This window comes from Rousettus aegyptiacus, unplaced genomic scaffold (genome assembly GCF_014176215.1).
Source record: "Rousettus aegyptiacus isolate mRouAeg1 unplaced genomic scaffold, mRouAeg1.p scaffold_m13_p_9, whole genome shotgun sequence".
Lineage (NCBI taxonomy): Eukaryota > Metazoa > Chordata > Mammalia > Chiroptera > Pteropodidae > Rousettus > Rousettus aegyptiacus.
Window position 1 is genome coordinate 31,309,468 of NW_023416312.1, and position 19,814 is coordinate 31,329,281.

Sequence of the window (19,814 nt, forward strand, 5' to 3'; positions counted from 1 at the left end):
GTAGAGGGAATACCTAATATCTTCAGGGCTGGGTAAGCATACAGATGCAATGACCTCTATACTACATAACTAATATACATCCTATCCTCCAACCTTGACAAATAACATTTTCTTAAGGACCTGGGGGCCCAGGTTCTCATTTTTGGTACCCCTCAGTTTCAGGCCAGAATGTGAGTAGGTTGGTAGGGTTGAGCACTGGCTTGCAGCCCAGTCAATTTCCCTTCCATAGGTAGCCCCTCCCCACATCAGGAGGCACCCAGGTGCAGGTAGACAAGCCACCCAGCATGACCCAGGCCCCACTCATGCCTCACAGCCACCCCTCGGTCCTCAGGAAGATGAACCCTGGAAGACACTGTTGCTGACCCTGAAAGTGGCTTCAAAGACTTCTGGGCTTCCCATATCCAAGTAAGGCCTAGAAATGGGGCAAAGGATCTGGGTGTACACTGCCACTGAGGCGCAGACTAAGGAAGAGGTCTCTAAAGTGCAGGAGTGAGTCTAGGGGCTCTTTTCCTGGTCTAAGGGCAGCCATGGCCACCAAGCCCACCAGCCCTCTAGAAACTGACACTCATACAAAGGCATAGCTGATTAAGATCATATTTATTGTGAGGCCAGAGATGGGGATCTTGGGGTTCGAGGGCAGAAACTGCACCTGGCGGGGACGTACCAGCGGGAAGCAGTCCAAGTATCCGGGGAGGGACAGCCCAGGATCCAAGGGCGCACAGGATCCAGGCGGTGCTCAGGGAGGCAAGAGGCGGCGCGCCGGAGGCGCGGGAGTCTCCAGGCGCTTCACTCGCAGCAGGGCCCCTAGCACGCCCTCAGGCGGCACCTCAGGACCCAGATCCTGGTCGGCAGCGCGGCGGAGGCGGCGTGGGGCAGCAACAGCCTCGGGGTCCGCGCTTCCGGCCAGGATCCTCCCCAACAAGTACCTGCAGGGGAGCAGAGTGGATGCAGTGAGGATTTTTCGGCGTATCAATGCCTGGGCCCTAGGACCCAGAGGGCCCTGCAACCCCAGACTACTGACGGGACACTCCAGCTCCAGCCTCCGCCCCACCCCAGCGTCCCCAGTCCACTGCGTTTCAGAGAAAATGTCTCCACCTTCCATCCAAGAAACTATACCTTCCCCACTTTCCCCACCCCTCCTCCTCCCCACAGAAACTGCGCATCGAAGTCGCTCATCCCTAGGCCTGAGGGTGCACGTCCCTCAGTCCCCCTAACCAGGCATCTCTGCCCAGCAGCCTTATTCCCTCCTAGAGACCCATCGACCCAGACCCAGGTGTTTGCACATCCACTCCGGGATGCAAGCGCTTGCCCCTCGCCCATCCCGTGCCAGCTACCTCAGCAGCTCGGGATCCACGTCCGGTGTGTCATCGCCAGCATCCTCGGTCTCCGGACCCGCGGGGCCATCGTCGTAGATTGGGGGCCGCGGTCGGAGCCCAGAGGTAGGGACCAGCTGGGCTGCGAGGGCCGCAGGGTCGAGGCGGGCTCGGAGTAGGGCGCGGGCCAGCTGCGCGGCGGGCGCATCGGGATCTTCCTCCAAGCCTAGGGCCGGGTCGGTGGTGCGGGGAGCGCCCCAGACACGCAGCAGCTGCGCCAGGACACGAGCCTGCTGATCCTCGGCCTCCTGCGCCTCCGCCCGCGCCCGCTCCTGTCGTTCAGCCTCCAGCAGGTGCGCCAGCGCCCGCGCCAGCTCCTGCACGGCCCCTGCCGTCTCGCCCCGGGCCGCTGCCCGCCGAAAGCGGCGGGAAGCTCCAGCTTCACCCATGGGTGACGAGGCTGCGCCCAGGCCACGGGGTTCCTGCAGGAAGACGAAATGGGGAAAAGATATCATCAGCGCCCGTCATGTCAAAGACCCCCAACCCGGGGGTCTCCATGGGCCTCAAACATTCCCAGATACCACCAAAGACACCGCGGCCCCTCAAATATACCCAGACATCCCTAAGGCCACTGGAGGCCCCCAAATATCTCCAAACACACTAAGACCACAAAAGACTCCTATGGTTCCCCCCTCCCTCTCCCCCCACACACAATTTGCCCCAAGGCTACTGGAGACCGGGTTTCTTTATAGAAGTGGCAATGGTAGATATGACAGCTACAGATTTTTCTATATTAATGTCGTAGACAATAGGAACCTACATTTGCATTTTATAGGTTCCCATTGTCCACTTGTTTTACCCAAAATGTAGCAGACTGGGCACCTTGCTCTTTGGAACCTATATTTACATCAGTTCTTTAAAACATCTTCTCCTCTCCTCTCCTCCCCTCCCCTCCCCTCCTTGCTCTCTCCGGCTCTCCCTCCCTCCCTTCCTTTCTTATGTATTTGAATCCCTTTTGTGTAGCTGTACAATAGTTTATTTAACCAGTCTTCAATTGAGAACATTTAGGGTGTTTCCAATCTTTTGCTATTCTTATACATAATGTTGGAATGAATAACAGTCATCTATTATTTGGCACGTGTACAAGTCTATCTGTAGAATAAATTACACAATGACTAATTTGCAGTTTAGACAGTTTCTAAACAATTTCAATAAGTTTGAAGAAACGAGAGACCATAAAAGTGACTATGAATGGTCTACGGCCATGCTACCCTGAACAAGCCCCATCTAGTCTGATCTCAAAAGCTAAGCAGGGTTGGGCCTGGTTAGTACTTGGATGGAAGACCACCTAGGAAGATTGTGGGTGCTGTAGGTGTAAAAAATTAAAAATAAAGGATTGTAAGCTGATAAGGTCCTTGCCATCTATGAGGTCAACCAAGGGTTGCCTCACCTAAAAAACTAAAAAATGACCATGAATGACGATTTGAAAAAGAAACATCTAGAGCATCTAGATATATATTTTTAATCAAATTAAATGGGCAGCACGTTCTCTTACATTGACCACCTAAGAGTTGTGCTGTAAAAAGAAACAACCTCTCCTCTTTCTCTCAGCCATTCACTCAGCAGCCATGAAGCAGCAACCATGCATGAGTACACCTCCATCCACCTTGGCCAGGTTGGTATCCAGACCAGCAATGCCTGCTGGGAATGCTACTGCCTGGAATATGGCATCCAGCCGATGGCCAGGTGCCAAGTGACATCCACCCTGAGCAGCTCATCACAGGCAAGGAAGATGCTGCCAATAACTATGTTTGTGGGCACTGCATCATTGGCAAGGAGGTCACTGCCCTTGTCTTGGACCAAATTTAGAAACTGGCTGACCAGTGCACAGGTCTTTAGGATTTTTTGGTTTTCCATGGCTTTGGTGGGGGAACTGGTTCTGGGTTCACTGAACCCAGACTGATGATGGAGAGCCTGTCTCTGTGTCAATTATGGCAAGTTAAAGCTGGAGTTCTCTATTTACTCAGCCCCCCCACGTTTCCATAACTGTTTCCACAGTTGGGCCTTCCATCCTCCATCCTCACCACCCACACCACTCTGGAGCACTCTGATTATGTCTTCATGGTTGACAACGAGGCCATCTACAACATCTGTCATAAAAACCTTGATATTGAGTGCCCAACCTATACTAACCTGAAGAGGTTTAAAGGTCAATTTGTATTGTCATCACTGCTTCCCTCAGATGTGATGGAGCCCTGAATGTTGATCTGACAGAATTCCAGACCAACCTGAAGCCCTATCCCTGCATCCACTTCTCTCTGGCCACATATGCCCCTGTCATCTCTGCTGAGAAGGCCTACCATGAACAGCTTTCTGTAGCAGAGCTCACCAATGCGTGCTTTGAGCCAGTCAATCAGATAGTGAAATGTGACCCTGGCCACAGTAAATACATGGCTTGCTGCCTGTTGTACCTTGGCGATGTGGTTCCCAAAGATGTCAATGCTGCCATTGCCACCATGACGACTAAGTGCAGCATCCAGTTTGTGGACTGGTGCCCCACTGGCTTCAAAGCTGGCATTAATAATCAGCCTCCCACTGTGGTACCTTGTGGAGACCTAGCCAAAGTACAATGAGCTGTGTGCGTGGTGAGCAACACCACAGCTATTGCTGAGGCCTGGGCTCGTCTGGACCACAAGTTTAACATGATGAATGCCAAGTATGCTTTTGTTCTCTGGTATGTGGGTGAGGGCATGGAGAAAAGAGAAGTTTTCTGAGTCCAGAAGACATGGTTGCCCTTGAGAGGATTATAAGAAGGTTGGTGTGAATTCTGTTGAAGGAAAGGGTGAGGAAGAAGGAGAGGAATACTAAGGTTAAAATATCACAAAGGTGCTGCTTTTACAGGGAAGCTTATTTTTTTTAACATTGAAAAGTTGTTCAGTTAATTCAATCAGTTAATTTATATGTAGCAGTGTATACCTTCATATACAAGTATTGGCCTATGCTTTAAAATACGACACTTTGTCATAGACTCAACCTGTCCATTTCTCTGATAGGTTTGAATAAAGTATTCCCTGTCATAAAAACAAATTAAATGGTCAAGTTAAACAGAAGATTAGATATAGAACAGGAAATAACGGGATTGAACAAAACTTAGAAACAGATTCATACATATTGACATTTGCTACATGACAGAGGTGGTACTGCAGAGCAGTAGGGACAGAATGGATTTTTCAATAAATCATGCAGGAACAACGAGTGATCCAAATTTGATAAAATGGAAAAGAAAAGACAAATAAATTTGACTACATTAAAATCAAGAATTTCTTTTTATCCAAAGACATCATAAAAAGAATGAAAAGTAAACCAGAGTGGGAGAAGATGTCACAACACAAATAGTCAATTAAGGGTTAGTCTTAAATATTCAAAGAATGTCTAAAAAGCAATAGAAAGAGGCAAATTTCAATATTAAGTGTTTCACAAAAAGGAAACAAAAGTAGTCACTAAACATGAAAAATAGTGAACCTCATTAGTAATCAGGGAAATGTAAATTAAAATGTGAGTGAGATACTATGCAAAATACTCCAAAAGATAGCCAAAATCAAAGTCTAATAACATCCAGTGTTGAAAAAGATGTGGTAAAAATGGAAATTCTCATACATTGCTGGTAGGAAGTCAATTGCCAAAATAACTTTTGGAGAACAATTTGGTAATGTCTAAAAAAGATGCATATCTCCTATGACCCACTCCTAGGGTGTTACGCGCAAGGGTAGCTTTTTAACATATACTACTGGACGCAAGTTCATGAAAAATTACAGCAGCACTGTTTGTAATAGTACAAAAGTGGAGGGAAGAGAAAGAAGACAAAAGCCCAGAAACAACCCAAATGTGTATTGACATATTGAGAATGCATCCATAAACCATAATATACTCATATACTCATGATATACTCATAGAAGAAAATATTATGCAGCAATAAATAATTAATTAGAAACACACACTTCAATGTGGAGAAATCTCACAACCAATGTAGAGAGGAAAAAAAAGAGATTGCAGAATTCCACTGCAGACTGCTGGAGACTAACAGACACCTGATGACTTCCTAGTGACCCCTAGTGACGACCAGAGGCCAGACACTCAGTACAATTCCATTTCTATGAGGAAAAACTAAACAAAATATTATATAGGTCATAAGCTACAACCAAAAGTAAGAGATCAATGGACAGAAAATATAGAATAGTGTCTACGTCCATGCCACCCTGAACAAGCCCGATCCTGTCTGATCTCGGAAGCTAAGCAGGGCCAGGCCTGGTTAGTACTTGGATGGGAGACCACCTAGGAAGATTGTGGGTGCTGTAGGCGTAAAAAATTAAAAATAAAGGATTGTAAGCTGACAAGGTCTTTGCAATCTGTGAGGTCAACCGAGGGTTGCCTCATCTAAAAAAAATAAGATTAAAAAAAAACAGGATAGTGATCATGGAGGAGAGTGGCTGTAGGGAGGGGCATCCAGTGGCTTCTAACTATTGGTCCTGTTCTATTTCTTAAACTGAGCGAGAGGTATCACTATTCTTTACATTGTATATCTATGTTAAATATATTATATCATATATATATAATGTTTAATAAATTTTAAAATCTCCCAACTCTAAAGAGTTAGAAGAGGATGTGCTCCAAGTGCCCTTGGCACCTACCGCCCCTCACCCCCCAGGGAATCACACACTCACCAGCAAACACAGCCTCACACACACTAACATGGACTGACAGCCCTTGAAATGTCACGTATGCAACCCAACACTGCCACATCCACATTCAAGGAACTGCACACATTCACACAGTTACAATCACCAAGCTACCCAGACGCAAAGACACGCACCACCCTTAATGACACAATGCAGCACAGACATCATGGCTTCTCTCTCCACCATGACACAGATCCACAAAGAAACAGGGAGAAAAAGCATCATGAACACAACTACGAAACCCTAATCACTCAGTCCAACAAAACCAAAATTGGATGTGCACACGCAGATGCAAAGACCACTCCCTTCGAAACAAAAACGAAATCACACACACATACACACACCCGTAGTCATGCCATCACCATAGGATTCATAAACATACACATGATGTCATTGAGAAAAGACACACAGAAGCACCTCCGGCATCACACACACTGCACAACTTGACCCACAACATAACTCTGTATGAACGCTCGGAATCACTCACATCAAAGGACACACCCAAGGACACCACACTCTCACCTCCATATCATCACATCACGCGTGCACACACACCGATGCGCACACTCCCTTCCTTAATACATGCTAGTCCCATGGACAGCGCCACTATCTCAGGGCCGGGAGGGATGGTCAGGGCGTGGCTGCTGGCGGAGCCCAGGACACCGCCACCCGCATACCCGGAGACTCAGCTTGGCCCCGGGGACGCCGGCATGGCCTGGGCCGCGGACTGGCAGCCGGACCCCAAGCCACACTGTCTGATGTCTCCGCACGTCCCGGGAGCTAGGATCAACGAGGTTGAGGTAGCATCTTCCCTCCGCCCTCCCTACCCTCCACCCCGTGCCCGACCCGGTCGCACCTTTACCGGCCGTGCGCAGAGCGCAGGAGGCGGCCGAAGTATGCCCAACAGCAGCAGCACCAGAAGGCTGACGCCCCCGGCCCGCGGCCCGCCGAGCAGTGGCGACCCCGCCATACTGCCCAGCGAGCCGGGCTCCGGACAGGCGGACTGGCTGGCAAATGCGCAGCGCCGGGACTAGCGGGCCAGGCTGTGGTGCTCTGCGGCTGCGCATGCCAGGGGCCCCTGCCCTCCCCTGCCACCCACTCCTGCCACTCGACGCACGCGCAACGTCGAATCTCCTGCAGCCCCTCCATCCCGCCAGTTGTCATGGATATGCCCAAGGGGCAAGATGGAGAGTTGGAGACTGATGGTGGTTGCTATGGTAATTGGAGAGCAGTTGCTAGGGCAACAGACCTCGCTGTCACCTTAGTAGACAGAGAGGAAAAAATTGACTCAGTGGAGTGGATTGGGGGTCTAGATTGGGGGTCTAGTCCCCACCTCTTTCTCCTTGGAGAGGAGATATATGACTTTGTTTATTGAATGAACAGTTACAGATTGCCTACTATGGACCAGGCCCTTTACAGAGCCATAGGTGCAATCCAAGTGATGTGACCATGGACAGGTCAGTTTAACATTCTAAAGCTCAGCACCCCTCGCCTGCATGATGGAGTTAACAGTAACTGCCCCTCAGAGTGACTTCGAAGGTTTAATAAGAATCACATTCGGTGGGAGCTCAATAAATGCTCTTTTCCATCCTGTCCTTGTCTCTTTGCTAGTATCTTCATCTCTCCATTGCTCTCCACATTTCTCTTTCTGTCCTTCTGTGCCCATAACTGTTTTTCTCTCCCATCTATCTCTCCCTGCCTCTGACTCTCTCCCTTTATCTCTACAAACCTGTCTCTGTCTTTATTTTACTGTCTGTATCTACTTGTTTTCCTATAGATACATAGATAGATACATAGATAGATAGGTTTTATCCACTTAAAGTGACACATCAAAGGATACAAAATTTGGTAAAATTTGTATATCCATAGGGGAAAAACATATTGGAAAGGAAATGTTAATAGTTATGCATGGGTGGGGGAGATAACTAATGATTTGTCACTTTCTCCTTTACACTTTTCTCCATTGTCTGAAAAAAGAATTTTGCAATGAGTATATATTACTATTATAATCACATAAAATGAAGGTATTTTCAGTTTGGAATTAAAATGACATATGGCAACATGACAAATTTAAAAGTGAAGAAAAGCAAGATGCTTTTATATTTCTGTGAGTATATCTAATCCATTGATCTTAACTGCCTTAATTTCCTCAGTATTACAAACAACTTTACAATGACAATCCATATGTGCATCTCCCTATGGACCTGAAGATTATATACCCAAAGATGGTGTAATGGACACACTCTTCAAATGATTCCCATGATCCTTGCCTCCTGATGTTCACATCCTTGTGTAATCCCCTCCCCGTAAGTGTGTGCATGACCAAAGGTGACCAAATGTATGTGATTATATGCATGTAATTATATTTAAAATGAGGTTGAGACACTTATCTTGTCATTTCAGGAGAAGGGACTCTCCTGCTGTGCTGGCTTAGATGAAGCAAGTGGATACTTTGGGTAACCTCATGCAGCAAGAAACAGAAGGTGGCCTCTAGGAGCTGAGGTTCACCTCCAGGGGATAGCCAGAAGAAATCGAAGCCCTCAGTCCTACAACATCTTCATTTCAGTTTTGTGAGACTCTAAGCAGAGAATCCAATTAAGCCACACCCAGAGTCCTAACCCACAGAAACTGTACAACTATGTTATCGTATGTTGTTTTAAGCTGAGCAGTATATTGTTACACTGCAATAGAAAAGTAGTATAAATGAGATAAATAAGACCACTATAGACAAAATTTTAAAACTTCATTAAAGGGAATAAAAGATGATCTGAATAAATTAAGACACATTTCATGCTCTTGGATGAGACAATTCATATTATAAAGTTTTGATGATCTCCAAATTAATACATAATTTCAACATGATATCACTTTAAACTACAGCTGAATGTTTTAAGAAATATCAGTAAAATTTATTTTTAAATGTATATAGTCTTCACAAAAAACTTGTACATGAATGCTAACAGCAGCATTTTCATATAGCCATAAAGTAGAAACAACCCATGTATCCATCAACTGATGAATGGATAGACAAAATGAAGCATATATTCATATGACAGAATATTATTCATCCATAAAAAGAAATGAAGTACTGATACATGCTGCAATGTGGATGAAACTTGAAAATATACTAAGTGAAAGAAGCCAGACACAAAAAACTACATACTGCATGATTCCATTTATGTGAAATGTGCAGAATAGGCAAATCCATGGAGATAGAAAGTTGATCAGTAGTTACGAGGGGCTGGGGGGAGAAGGGAATGGAATGAAGGGTGACAGATAATGGGCACAGTGTTTCTTTTTGAGGCGATAAAAATGTTCTGGTATGGTGATGGTTGCACAACCTAGTGAATATACTAAAAACCACTGAACTCTGCACTTTAAAAAGGTGAACTTTTTGGTATGTGAATTTTATCTCAATAAATAAATATCTAGATAAAAGAATAAAGATCTGTGAATAGCTGAATAGTGAAATCAATTCTTGAAAAAGGGGAGTAAAGAAGATGGACTTTGCCTACCAGATATTAGTATTTTTTACAATGCCAGAAAGGTAAATGGTGTTAGGAAAACTGGAGGAAAAGAAGCTGGAGCCCCACCTTACACCATATACAAATGAGAACTCCAGATGGGTTAAATAGTTTAACATTAAAGGAAAACATGTAAATTAACAAAAGAAAATATACTGTGTGGCCTACAGATACAGAAAGACTTCTTGAACAAAACTTCAAAAGGATAAGTCACAAAGGATGTTAATGACAACATATACATCAAAATATACAATTTCTGTTTAATAAAAGACCCCATCCACAAAGTTAACAGACATAACAAGCTGGGAAATATTTGCCATGCTTGAATGCACAAGAGGTTAAACATCCAGAATATAAAGGGGACTTTGAGAAATCCACAAGAAAAAGACAGGAATCTTCCCCTCCCAAAATGGATGAAGGATAGGAACAGACAAGTCGTACAAGAGGAAACCTGTGAGGTTATCAGACATATGAAGGCATGCTTATTTTACTAATGATTACAGAAGAGCAATTAAAAAAAACAACAACAACAGTGACATATTACTTTACATCCATCATGTAGGTAAAAATTAGAAAATCAAATCACACCAAGTGTTGGTGGGCATGTGGGGGTATAGGAATTCTCGTACACTGTTGGTGAGCAGACATTCTGGACAGTTGTCTGGCAACACTTAACCAAGTTAATCCTTACCCTAGAGTTGTCAAGTACAGTGGTAAAAATATCTACCACCCATAGTGGAGGGGGTCTGGGGAAATTCTCTCTGAAAAAGGGTATCTATGCTGAGAGCTAAAGGTCAAGGAGGAGTTACCCAGGAAGACAAGTATAAAGGAAAAGCATTTCAGGAAGATAGAGTGCTCAAGAAAAGGATCTAAATTGAGAAGCAGTGTGGCATATTCAAGGAAATGAGTTTGAAGCACAGCAGTGACACGTTCTGATTTGCCATATTTTGTTAATCCTTCTGGAAGAGTGTAGCAAAATGCTCTAATGAGAAAATACATCTACCTTCGTTTGTTCCCCACATCTCCCCAAATTAACCTCAAAAATACACTGAAAAGAAAATAGTTGGTGGTGCTTTTCAAGAAAAGGAGCTACCAGATGACCAGATGTTCTATGGCCTTCTCTAGAAGAGAGATTGCAGATGGAATCGAGCCATTTGGGAAAAGAAGCTAAGGGAATCATAACCCAAGTACAAGGGGGTAGGGATGGGGTGGTGACTTTTGCATAAGTGCAAACGAGTCCATTGACTCTCTGTGGTGGTCATTCATGCTGTTTGCCAGTACTGTATTTTCACTTCTTTCCTACTTCCAGGACCATGGAACATGATAACATTGTACTTCCTCACGAGTTGTGAGTGGAAGTGGCACATATCACTTCAGGCTGGAGCATTTTCCAGTATGACATCCTCCAGAGTTTTCTGTCCCTTTAATTCCTTTGAATAGCATTTATTTACTGCTACTCTCAAATTCATATCTCTAGCCTGGGCCTATCCAGCTATAAAATCTAATTGCCTCCTCAACATTTCCACTTGGATGTTTAATAGGCATCTCAGTTAACTTCTCCAAAATTGAACTATTGATTGACTGCCTCCTAGGCCTGCTCCTATACCACAGGTACATAAATGCTACTCCTCCTTCAAGTTCCCCCATCTCAGTAAATGGTCTATCATTCACCCAGCTTCTCAGGTCACAAACCATGAAGCATCTTTGATTCCTCTCTTCTCACCCCCACATCTAGTCTCTGAGGAAATCGTGTTGACCCCACCTTCAAAATAGATCCGAAATCCAACCCTTTCTCATGCCCTCCACTGCCAGCACCATCATTAGTTATTTGGACCCTCACTGTAGCCTCCTTCCTCATCTCCCCACTTCCTCCCTTGCTTCCTTACAGTCTTTTCTCTGTATAGCAGCCAGAGGCATCCTATTCTAACTTAAGTCATGTCCCTTATCTGCTCAGAATTCCCACTGGCTCCCATGAGAATAAAAGCTAAATTCTATGGTCCCAGATAAAGCCCATGGTCCTTAAGGTCCTGTAAGATCTAGGCCCTGCCACCTCTCTGACCTCACTTTCTGCCACTGTCCCCCTTACTCACTCTGTTTCCACCATATTGGTCTCTTTCTTGCTCTTCATATATGTCGAGCATTTTCAAACTTCAGGGTCTTTATACTTCCTGTTAGCTTTGCATGTGCCTTGTTGCTTCATTTCATTCTTGTCTCTGTTCAGTCATCACCCCTTCAGTGAGGCATTCCCTGATCTCTCTACCTAACATCCTGTCTCCATAGTCTGCCATTGTAGTACTTATCATTTGCCTTCATCACATTATCTCTATATTGCTTTATATACTGTCTCTGCAACTACAATGTATATTTCATGGGAAGAGAGTCTTTGGTTTCTTCACCATTGCATCCCCATGCCTGGAATGCAATAGGTGCTCAATAAATATGTATAAGGTTTTGAAATGATTTAAAAAAAAACAATGGCACAAAACAGAAGAACAAAGAATAATGGAACAGGAAAAATGAGAGGCAACAAAGATAATCAAAAGAATATGGAAACTTCTCAAATATTGATACTGTACTCACAAAATAAGAGGAGGCCATGTTTAGGGACAGCAGGTATTGGGAAATTTCTGCATCTCCCTCTCAATTTTTCTGTGAATCAAAAACTGCTCTAAATTAATAAAATCTTTAAAAAAGAGGCTGCTATGAAAAGAGCAATCAATGGACACAGGGCTGAATACATAGAATGGATATAACTGAAGACAGAATTAGTAATCTGGAAGATAATTTTTAAGAAGCATCTCAAATTTGAAGATCCTGAAAGAAAGACCAAGAGAGAGACATTGAAAGAGGAAAATTAAGAGCCATGAAAGACCACTGTTGAAAATTTAACATGCATCCTTCCTTACTTATGCATTTGCACATGCTATACTTATATAGAATCAGCTGCTCCTTTGAGTACCTTATGTAAATGGAAGCCCCATCCTCCAGACATTACTTTCTAACATTATACTCTGTTCATTCCCTTTATTGTTTTTATTGCAACCTGTATTTATGTATTTGTTACTTGTCTGCCTCTTTCCCCCATTAGAATGGAACTTCTATAAGTAAGAGCAGGGACACCACCTGTAATGTTCATGGCTGTATCCCCCTATCACTGTGCTCAACATAAAATATTCACGTAATATTTGATTAATTAATTGATCAATCCTGAGCAAATTTAGAACTCCAAGGGTAAAGAAGAAGCTTCTAAAGACATAAAATAAATCACCTAAAAAATAAAGCAGCATCAGAGTTTTCTTGGTCAACATAGGTACTTGAAGACATGGTGCGATAGCTTAAAAGCTATGAGGGGAAGTTTTTAAGCTAAAACTCTGTATTTAGTCAACCTAGTCTTCAGGTTTAAGGGCAAAATAAAGATCCTTCCCAACTCTGGTGGAAAACATTAATCTACACATCCAACAGATCAACAAACACCAAGTAGAATAAACTAAAGGAGATTCATATGTAAACACGTCATAATCAAACTGTCAAAATCTAAAGACAAAGAGAAAATCTTGAAAGCAACATGAGAAAAATGATGCATTATGTACAAGGGTATCATCACGAGATTAACAGCTGACTTCTTAACAGAAAACAGAGGCTGGAATACAAAGAGATGACATATTCAAAGTGCTTAAAGAAAATGTCAACCATGAATTCCAAATGCAGCAAAAATATTCTTTAAAAATTAAGGAGAAATTTTATGTTATGTGTATTTTACCAAAAATATTCTTCAAAAATTAAGGAGAAATTTTATGTTATGTGTATTTTACCACAAGTAAAAAAGTTTTATATTTTTTAATGAGGGAGAAGTGAAGACAATCCCAGGTAAACAAAAACATCGCTAATAGACTTGACCCACAAGAAATACTAAAGTGTGTCCTTCAAGCTAAAATGAAGGACACTAGGTGGTAACTCAAACTCAAATACAGAAATAAAGAATATTAGTAAAGGTAACTGTGTAGGTCGTATAAAATACATATTTTGTGACTTTTCTGTTACCTGATTTAAAAGACAACTGCATAAAGAAATAATTATAAGACTATATTGATGGACTAATAAGGTATAAAGATATAATTTGCCTGGTAATAACAGGAAAAGAGAGGAGAGAAAGAACAAAGCTATACTGGAGAAGAGTTTCTGTAAACTACGGAAATTAATAATTAATTAATTAATTAATTAATTAATTAAAAAATTTCCCACAGAGATGGCCAGGAAGAGATGGCTTCACTGATGAATTCTACCCAGAATTTCAAGAAGAATTAACAGTAATCCTTCATAAACTCTTCCAAAAAGTTAAAGAGAACATTTCTAATTCATTTTATGAGGACCAAAGCAAAACCAAACAAAGCAATCATGAGATAACTACAGACTAGTATCTCTTGAGAATATAAACTCAAAAATTCTCTACAAAATCCTAGCAATCCAAACCCAGCAACATATAAAAAGGATTATACACTATGACCAAGTGGGATTTACCCCAGGAATGTAATGTTGGCTTAACATTTGAAATCTATTTGTAATAGACCATATCAATAGAATATAGGACAAGAACCACATAATCATCTCAATAGATGCAGAAAAAGCATTTGACAAAATTCAACACTTTTTCATATGTTTATATCATATGTTTTTATCATGAATCAACATATTTCATCAACAAACTAGGAATAAATGAAAACTTCTTCAACCTGAAAAAAGACAAAAACCCCACAGTTAACATCATACTTAGTGGTGAATGGCTGAAAGCTTTCCCCTCAAGGATCATAAGACAAGGCCGTCCCCTCTCATCATTTCTATTCAACATTGTATGGAAGGTTCTAGCCAGAGCAATCAGACAAGAATAAAAGTCATCTGTATGGGAAAGGCAGAAATGAAATAATTTTTATATGTAAATGACATGATGTTGTACATGGATAATCTTAAGGATTCCACAACAAAACCATTACAGCTGATAAATGAGACCTGTAAAGTTTCAAGATACTAGATCAGTATTACAAAACTCAATTATATTTCTATACACCAGCAATGGACAATTGAAAAATGAAATTAAGAAAACAATTCCATTTGTAATATCGAAAATAATAATAAAAACTTACAAATAATTGAAATAAAATTAATACTACAAGACCTGTACACTGAAAACTACAAAACCACCTAACATAAGCTCAAATCCAATAATAACTTATTTCTAACACCCCTTTTTTAGATACTCCAAGGTTCCCCATGATGTGTGATCTCCTTCATTGCAGCAAGCCAATAAACCCAACCAGGTTTGACTACAGCTGTGTTCCCCACAGTCTTTTACTGATAGACATTAACACAGATGGAAGATTCCTTGAGATTCAGCTGAGACCCTCACTACCCTGGACTGTGACTTTCAACTCAGTAATAGTGCACATATCTGAAACCCCTTGTGTCTCCAGCTAATCTAGTCTCCTTGCTGCTCATCCATGGGTCTTAGTTCACAATGAACTGAATAGAGGCATTGTGCTAAGGCCCTTCTGCATTGGATTTACTTGTTTTGTTTGTTTTCCTGGGAATAAGGATCCTTGGGACTTCGGCCATCTGGTTAGATATGAATTGCAATTTGGTAAAATTGTTTTCTAGCTTTCTACCACATGCTCCTATGGTCTGTTCATTTGCATAGTATGAGCCTCATATTTAGTTTCAAAGTTGAGTGATATTTTTCAACAAAAGGAAAAGTCTATAGGGAGAGAATGAGCATAGCCTTGATACATCTATTCTGAGCTGACCCTGGGGGTTAATGAATTCATAAGTTCTCCTCAGACCTGCCTCTTTTGGACAAACATGACTTGGATCACCATTAAAAACCTTATATGAAAGCAGGGTCACAATAGCTAAAACATGGAAGCAATCCAAGTATCCATCGGTGGATTAATGGATAAGCAAAATGTGGCATATACATACAATGAAATATTTAGCTTTAAAAGGAAGGAAATTCTGACACATGCTACATCATGGATGAATCTTGAGGATATTATTCAAAGTGAAATAGGCCAGTTACAAAAAGACATTCAGTTGGCCTTGAACAAACATGGGCTTGAACTGCACAGGTCCATGTACATGCAGATGTTTTTTGATAAATAGGTACAGTACTATAAATGTATTTTTCTTCCTTATGATTTTCTTAATAACATTTTCTTTTCTCCAGACTACTTTATTATAAAAATACAGTATATAATACATATAAAAGATAAAATATGTGTTAATCAACTGTTTATATTATCAGTAAGGCTTCAGGTCAACAGTAGGCTATTAGTAGTTAAGTTTTCAGGGAATCAAAAGTTATATGAAGATTTTTGACTGTGTGGGTGGTCAGCTCCTCTAACCTTCATGTTATTTAAAGTCAACTGAATTGTATTAGTTCAGTATTAGGTACTTAGCGTGGTCAAATTCATAGAGATAGAAAATAGAATTGTGGGTGCCAGGGGATAGAGGGAGAGAAGAATGGGAAGTTATTGTTTAATGAATACAGAGTTTCAGTTTCACAAGATAAAAAGAGTTATGGATGGTGGTGATAACTAAACAACATATGAATGTATTTAATATCACTGAACTGTATACTTACAAATGGTTAAGATGGTAAGTTTTATGTTATGTGTATTTTACCACAATAAAAATAAATGGGAAAACACAATGTTATGTGAATTTCTTACTCAGTCTTGTCTTTGTGGCCTTGAGAATTCCTTTGTTTCATTGCATCTGACCAGCAGAAGAGTTTTTATTTCTGGTCCATGATCAGTGACAATTGGCCTTTGGCCAAAATCTGGAGCCACGAAGTTATACAAGCACCACTCTTAGGGAACACTGCAATTCTTGTGGGATCCTCTCAGTCTAAAATTGTGCCTCTTCTAGGCCAAGTAACTGCTTTCTTCATGTTTTCTCACTGTAATGTCAATATATATGTGTTTATCTCTCTAATTGGTATAATTTCATCAGGGAAATTTTGGAACCGAAGTAACCACTTTGGGAAATTTTTGCTATGAACAACACGGTTCATTTGAGAGATTCCTTAGAACAGAAAAGGCAGAAATCTGCATGAAGATGTTAGGTAGAACAAGGGTCTCAAGGTCTGGGCAGCTCTTACTAAATGGTAAAATGCGGCACAACATTTTTCAGACTCAGCTATAACAAGATGAACTTTACCTGAACCCAACTAGATAAGTGTAGACAACTGCAAAGAAGAAATCAGCATGTAATAACTAAACAGTGTATATAAGCAATGGGGCTAAACCTCCCTTTGGGGAAACAGAGCTTTGGATATGGATCCCCTGTCTCTTTTACATGCTGCAAGTAAATAAAACTACCTAACAACCACATCTAATTCTTGAATAGAACAACCCAAGCAGTGAACAGCTGGAGTTTAGTAACAAGTCGATGGTTTGTTTTATCTATCTAAAAGAAAGAGATCAGTTTATTTAACAAAAGAACATCCTCTTCTTCATTTATGTATTTGGATATTAATAAGCTCTGACTTTTTAACAGTATACCTTGATAAAATTGTCAAGGGCCTGAAGCCACAGTTCTTCCCCTCTCTTTTCAGAGGAAACATAACTAGATTTTTACAGCGATAACTTCATATTCATCTGAAGCCACTATAGGAACCCTTATCAAAACAGACAACAAATGAAGGAATTTCTGTATAGCTTGCCATTACTTGAGCTAGCCATGAGAAGCAAGGATGTTAGCAAAAACATTTCATGATATTAGCCACAATTGCAGAGATAAATTGGCCTTGATACTGAATCAGCACTGATGGGATAATTTTAAGGGTCTTGCTATGATGATCTTCTCACATGTCATACCTCCAATAACACATTCATGGCAAAGACAAGGCAGGACATGGGTAGGAACAAAAGACTCAAGGCATTTTTAAATACCTACACATGGGCTATGAGCACGTCTGGGTTGTGGTTTCTTTTCCAGGTGTGTTGAGCTTCTCCTGAAATGGTAGAGGAAATTGCTTGCATTTTTATTCTTGACTTGGGGTATCTCAACTTACCTCTCCATTAACAGGGACACACATTGCATGTATTTAAATAACTGTTATTTTAAAACTCTGTGAAGTTTTAGCCCTCAGAAACTACAGCCATTATCATCCATACTCTTCAGAAAAAGAAGATAGACCAAATGGAATTCTAAAAGTAAAATCAACAAACTTCTGAGAAACCCTCAAACTTCCAGGGCCTAAAGTGTTGCCATTAGCCTTGATAGCAATCAGATCTAACCCCTCTGGGGACCACATCTAGTTACTTCTGAGTTAATAACAGATTACCCCCACATGTTTTGTAATTTCACTTTAAAACCTAGAGTCTATACCCTGTTACAGGCCAATCTGATTTAATACTACTGGATACCCAGATGATGCCTCCAGGTGCTCTGCATTTCCAAAGTATCCACCTAAACAAAGCCTGCGTGATCAAAGAGAAAACCTCTCTGGAGCCTCAATAGAAAAGACCTTATTAATAGGCTTCAAACTGAGGGTTCTTAGGAATTCTCCAGAAGCTGACGACTGCAGAGATGGACAACTTCTGCCCAAACCACCAAACAAGATTAATTTTATGATATGGTTAATATTTTAATAACTGTTTAGTGTACTAGAAATGGGTACTAGACCCATGTGGGTGATCACTTCATAAGGTATATAAATGTCTCATCACTATGTTATACACCTAATATAATATTGTATGTCAACAGTAACTGAAAAATATATTTTAAAAATTAATTTTCTGATTCTTCAGCATCTTTTTTGGGTTCCGCTATTAATTTTAACTATATTTATAGCTTGACACCCTCTAGTAACCAACTAAAATGCCTCTCAGTATGATCTCCCTTATTCTCACCCTGTTACTTTTGATAGCCTATGGTCTCCCTCTGTCACTTAAGAGAAAAACAAAACTCTCTCTTGAGTGTTTGCTGAGACTATGACTACTTCTCTGAATTTGATTGCTAAATCTCTCTCTCTCTCTCTCTCTCTCTCTCTCTCTCTCTCTCTCCCTCTCTCTCTCTCTCTCTCTCACACACACACACACACACACACACACCCCTACCTGAAACTGACAAAAATTTAATATAGATGCTCTTTCAAATACCTTAGAAGGTAGCTTTATTTCTATAGGTCTCTTCTGGTACTTACGTTTCCCTCAAAAAAAATTAATCTCGAACTTTTATCTTGTAAAAATTGGACATTGGCCTCACAGACCTTCTGCTGAGGTCATTACAACTAAATAAGTGTGGCCTAGCCCATCAGGAATGGGGGCTAACATTGGGGCAGTTTGTTCTCTTCAGAGAAACTCCAGCCTTTTTTGCTACTATTGTTTAACTTCATTCAAGAAATATATCTCTCTTGAGGGATACAAATTGTCTTTTTTATGCTGTGATAAATTATACATGTACTCCCAATACAGCCTGTGTTCCAGGAGGATATATGAAGCTTAATCTGCCTGCTGCACACTAATTTACCCTGTGTATTCAGGATAATTGTTCCAGACATTCAGATATTTAAAACTATATCCCTCTCGTGTTCCCTGAGGATTTCCAGAAAGCTACAAAAATGTGACAAGCACAGGCTCCTCAGAAGAACTCCCAGTAGGGACAAGCTGACTCCTTCATATGAACTGCAGTTCCCACAGTGGGGATAATATAATTGGAAAAGTGTCCCCAAACTTGTCTATGACTTTAGCAGATGTCACAAATGACACAACTTCTACTCCGGAAGTCCAACGAACCACTTTACATTTAAATTCATTACCAGATTTGTCATGAACAAGCTCATAACCCTTGATCTCCTTTGGCCAGTCAAAGGAGGAGTTTATGCTTTAGTGAACACTTCTTCTACATTTATATAAATACTATAGGTCAAGTAGAACAATTTCTGATGAGGCTAAAAGAAAAAGGTACCTGGTGCTCCTCAAGAGACCAGTTGGACTTTGGGACGTGTTTTCATGACCTAGGTTTGGTCATCTAGGTCCTTGTCTCCAGCGTCTATTCTATTACAAGGACCAATCATCACTGTTTCTGGTAACTGCCTGCGGTACATTTAAATGCCACTGTACAACCTTTGTCACATCAGAGGAGTCAACAACTCATCCTGCAACAGAAGGAGCAGAAGAGACTAGCCCTAGTCCTACTGCAGACAACTTTCTCTGAACCGCCTCCAGATTGGCAAAACCTCAGCA

The 19,814-nt window shown here is 41.4% G+C and overlaps 1 protein-coding gene and 2 pseudogenes across 1 annotated transcript; 2 read left to right on the forward strand and 1 right to left on the reverse strand.

Moving 5' to 3' along the window:
- Positions 1 to 578: 578 nt before the first annotated feature.
- Positions 579 to 7,077, reverse strand: PCSK1N (proprotein convertase subtilisin/kexin type 1 inhibitor). The gene is made up of 3 exons (XM_016153331.1): positions 6,906 to 7,077; positions 1,335 to 1,795; positions 579 to 926 (listed from the first exon to the last, which is right to left on the reverse strand). The coding sequence occupies exons 1-3, from the start codon at positions 7,017 to 7,019 to the stop codon at positions 737 to 739; spliced, it is 765 nt and encodes a 254-aa protein (XP_016008817.1). The 5' UTR covers positions 7,020 to 7,077; the 3' UTR covers positions 579 to 736.
- Positions 2,807 to 4,333, forward strand: LOC107515040 (annotated as a pseudogene).
- Positions 5,552 to 5,672, forward strand: LOC118608524 (annotated as a pseudogene).
- Positions 7,078 to 19,814: the final 12,737 nt, after the last annotated feature.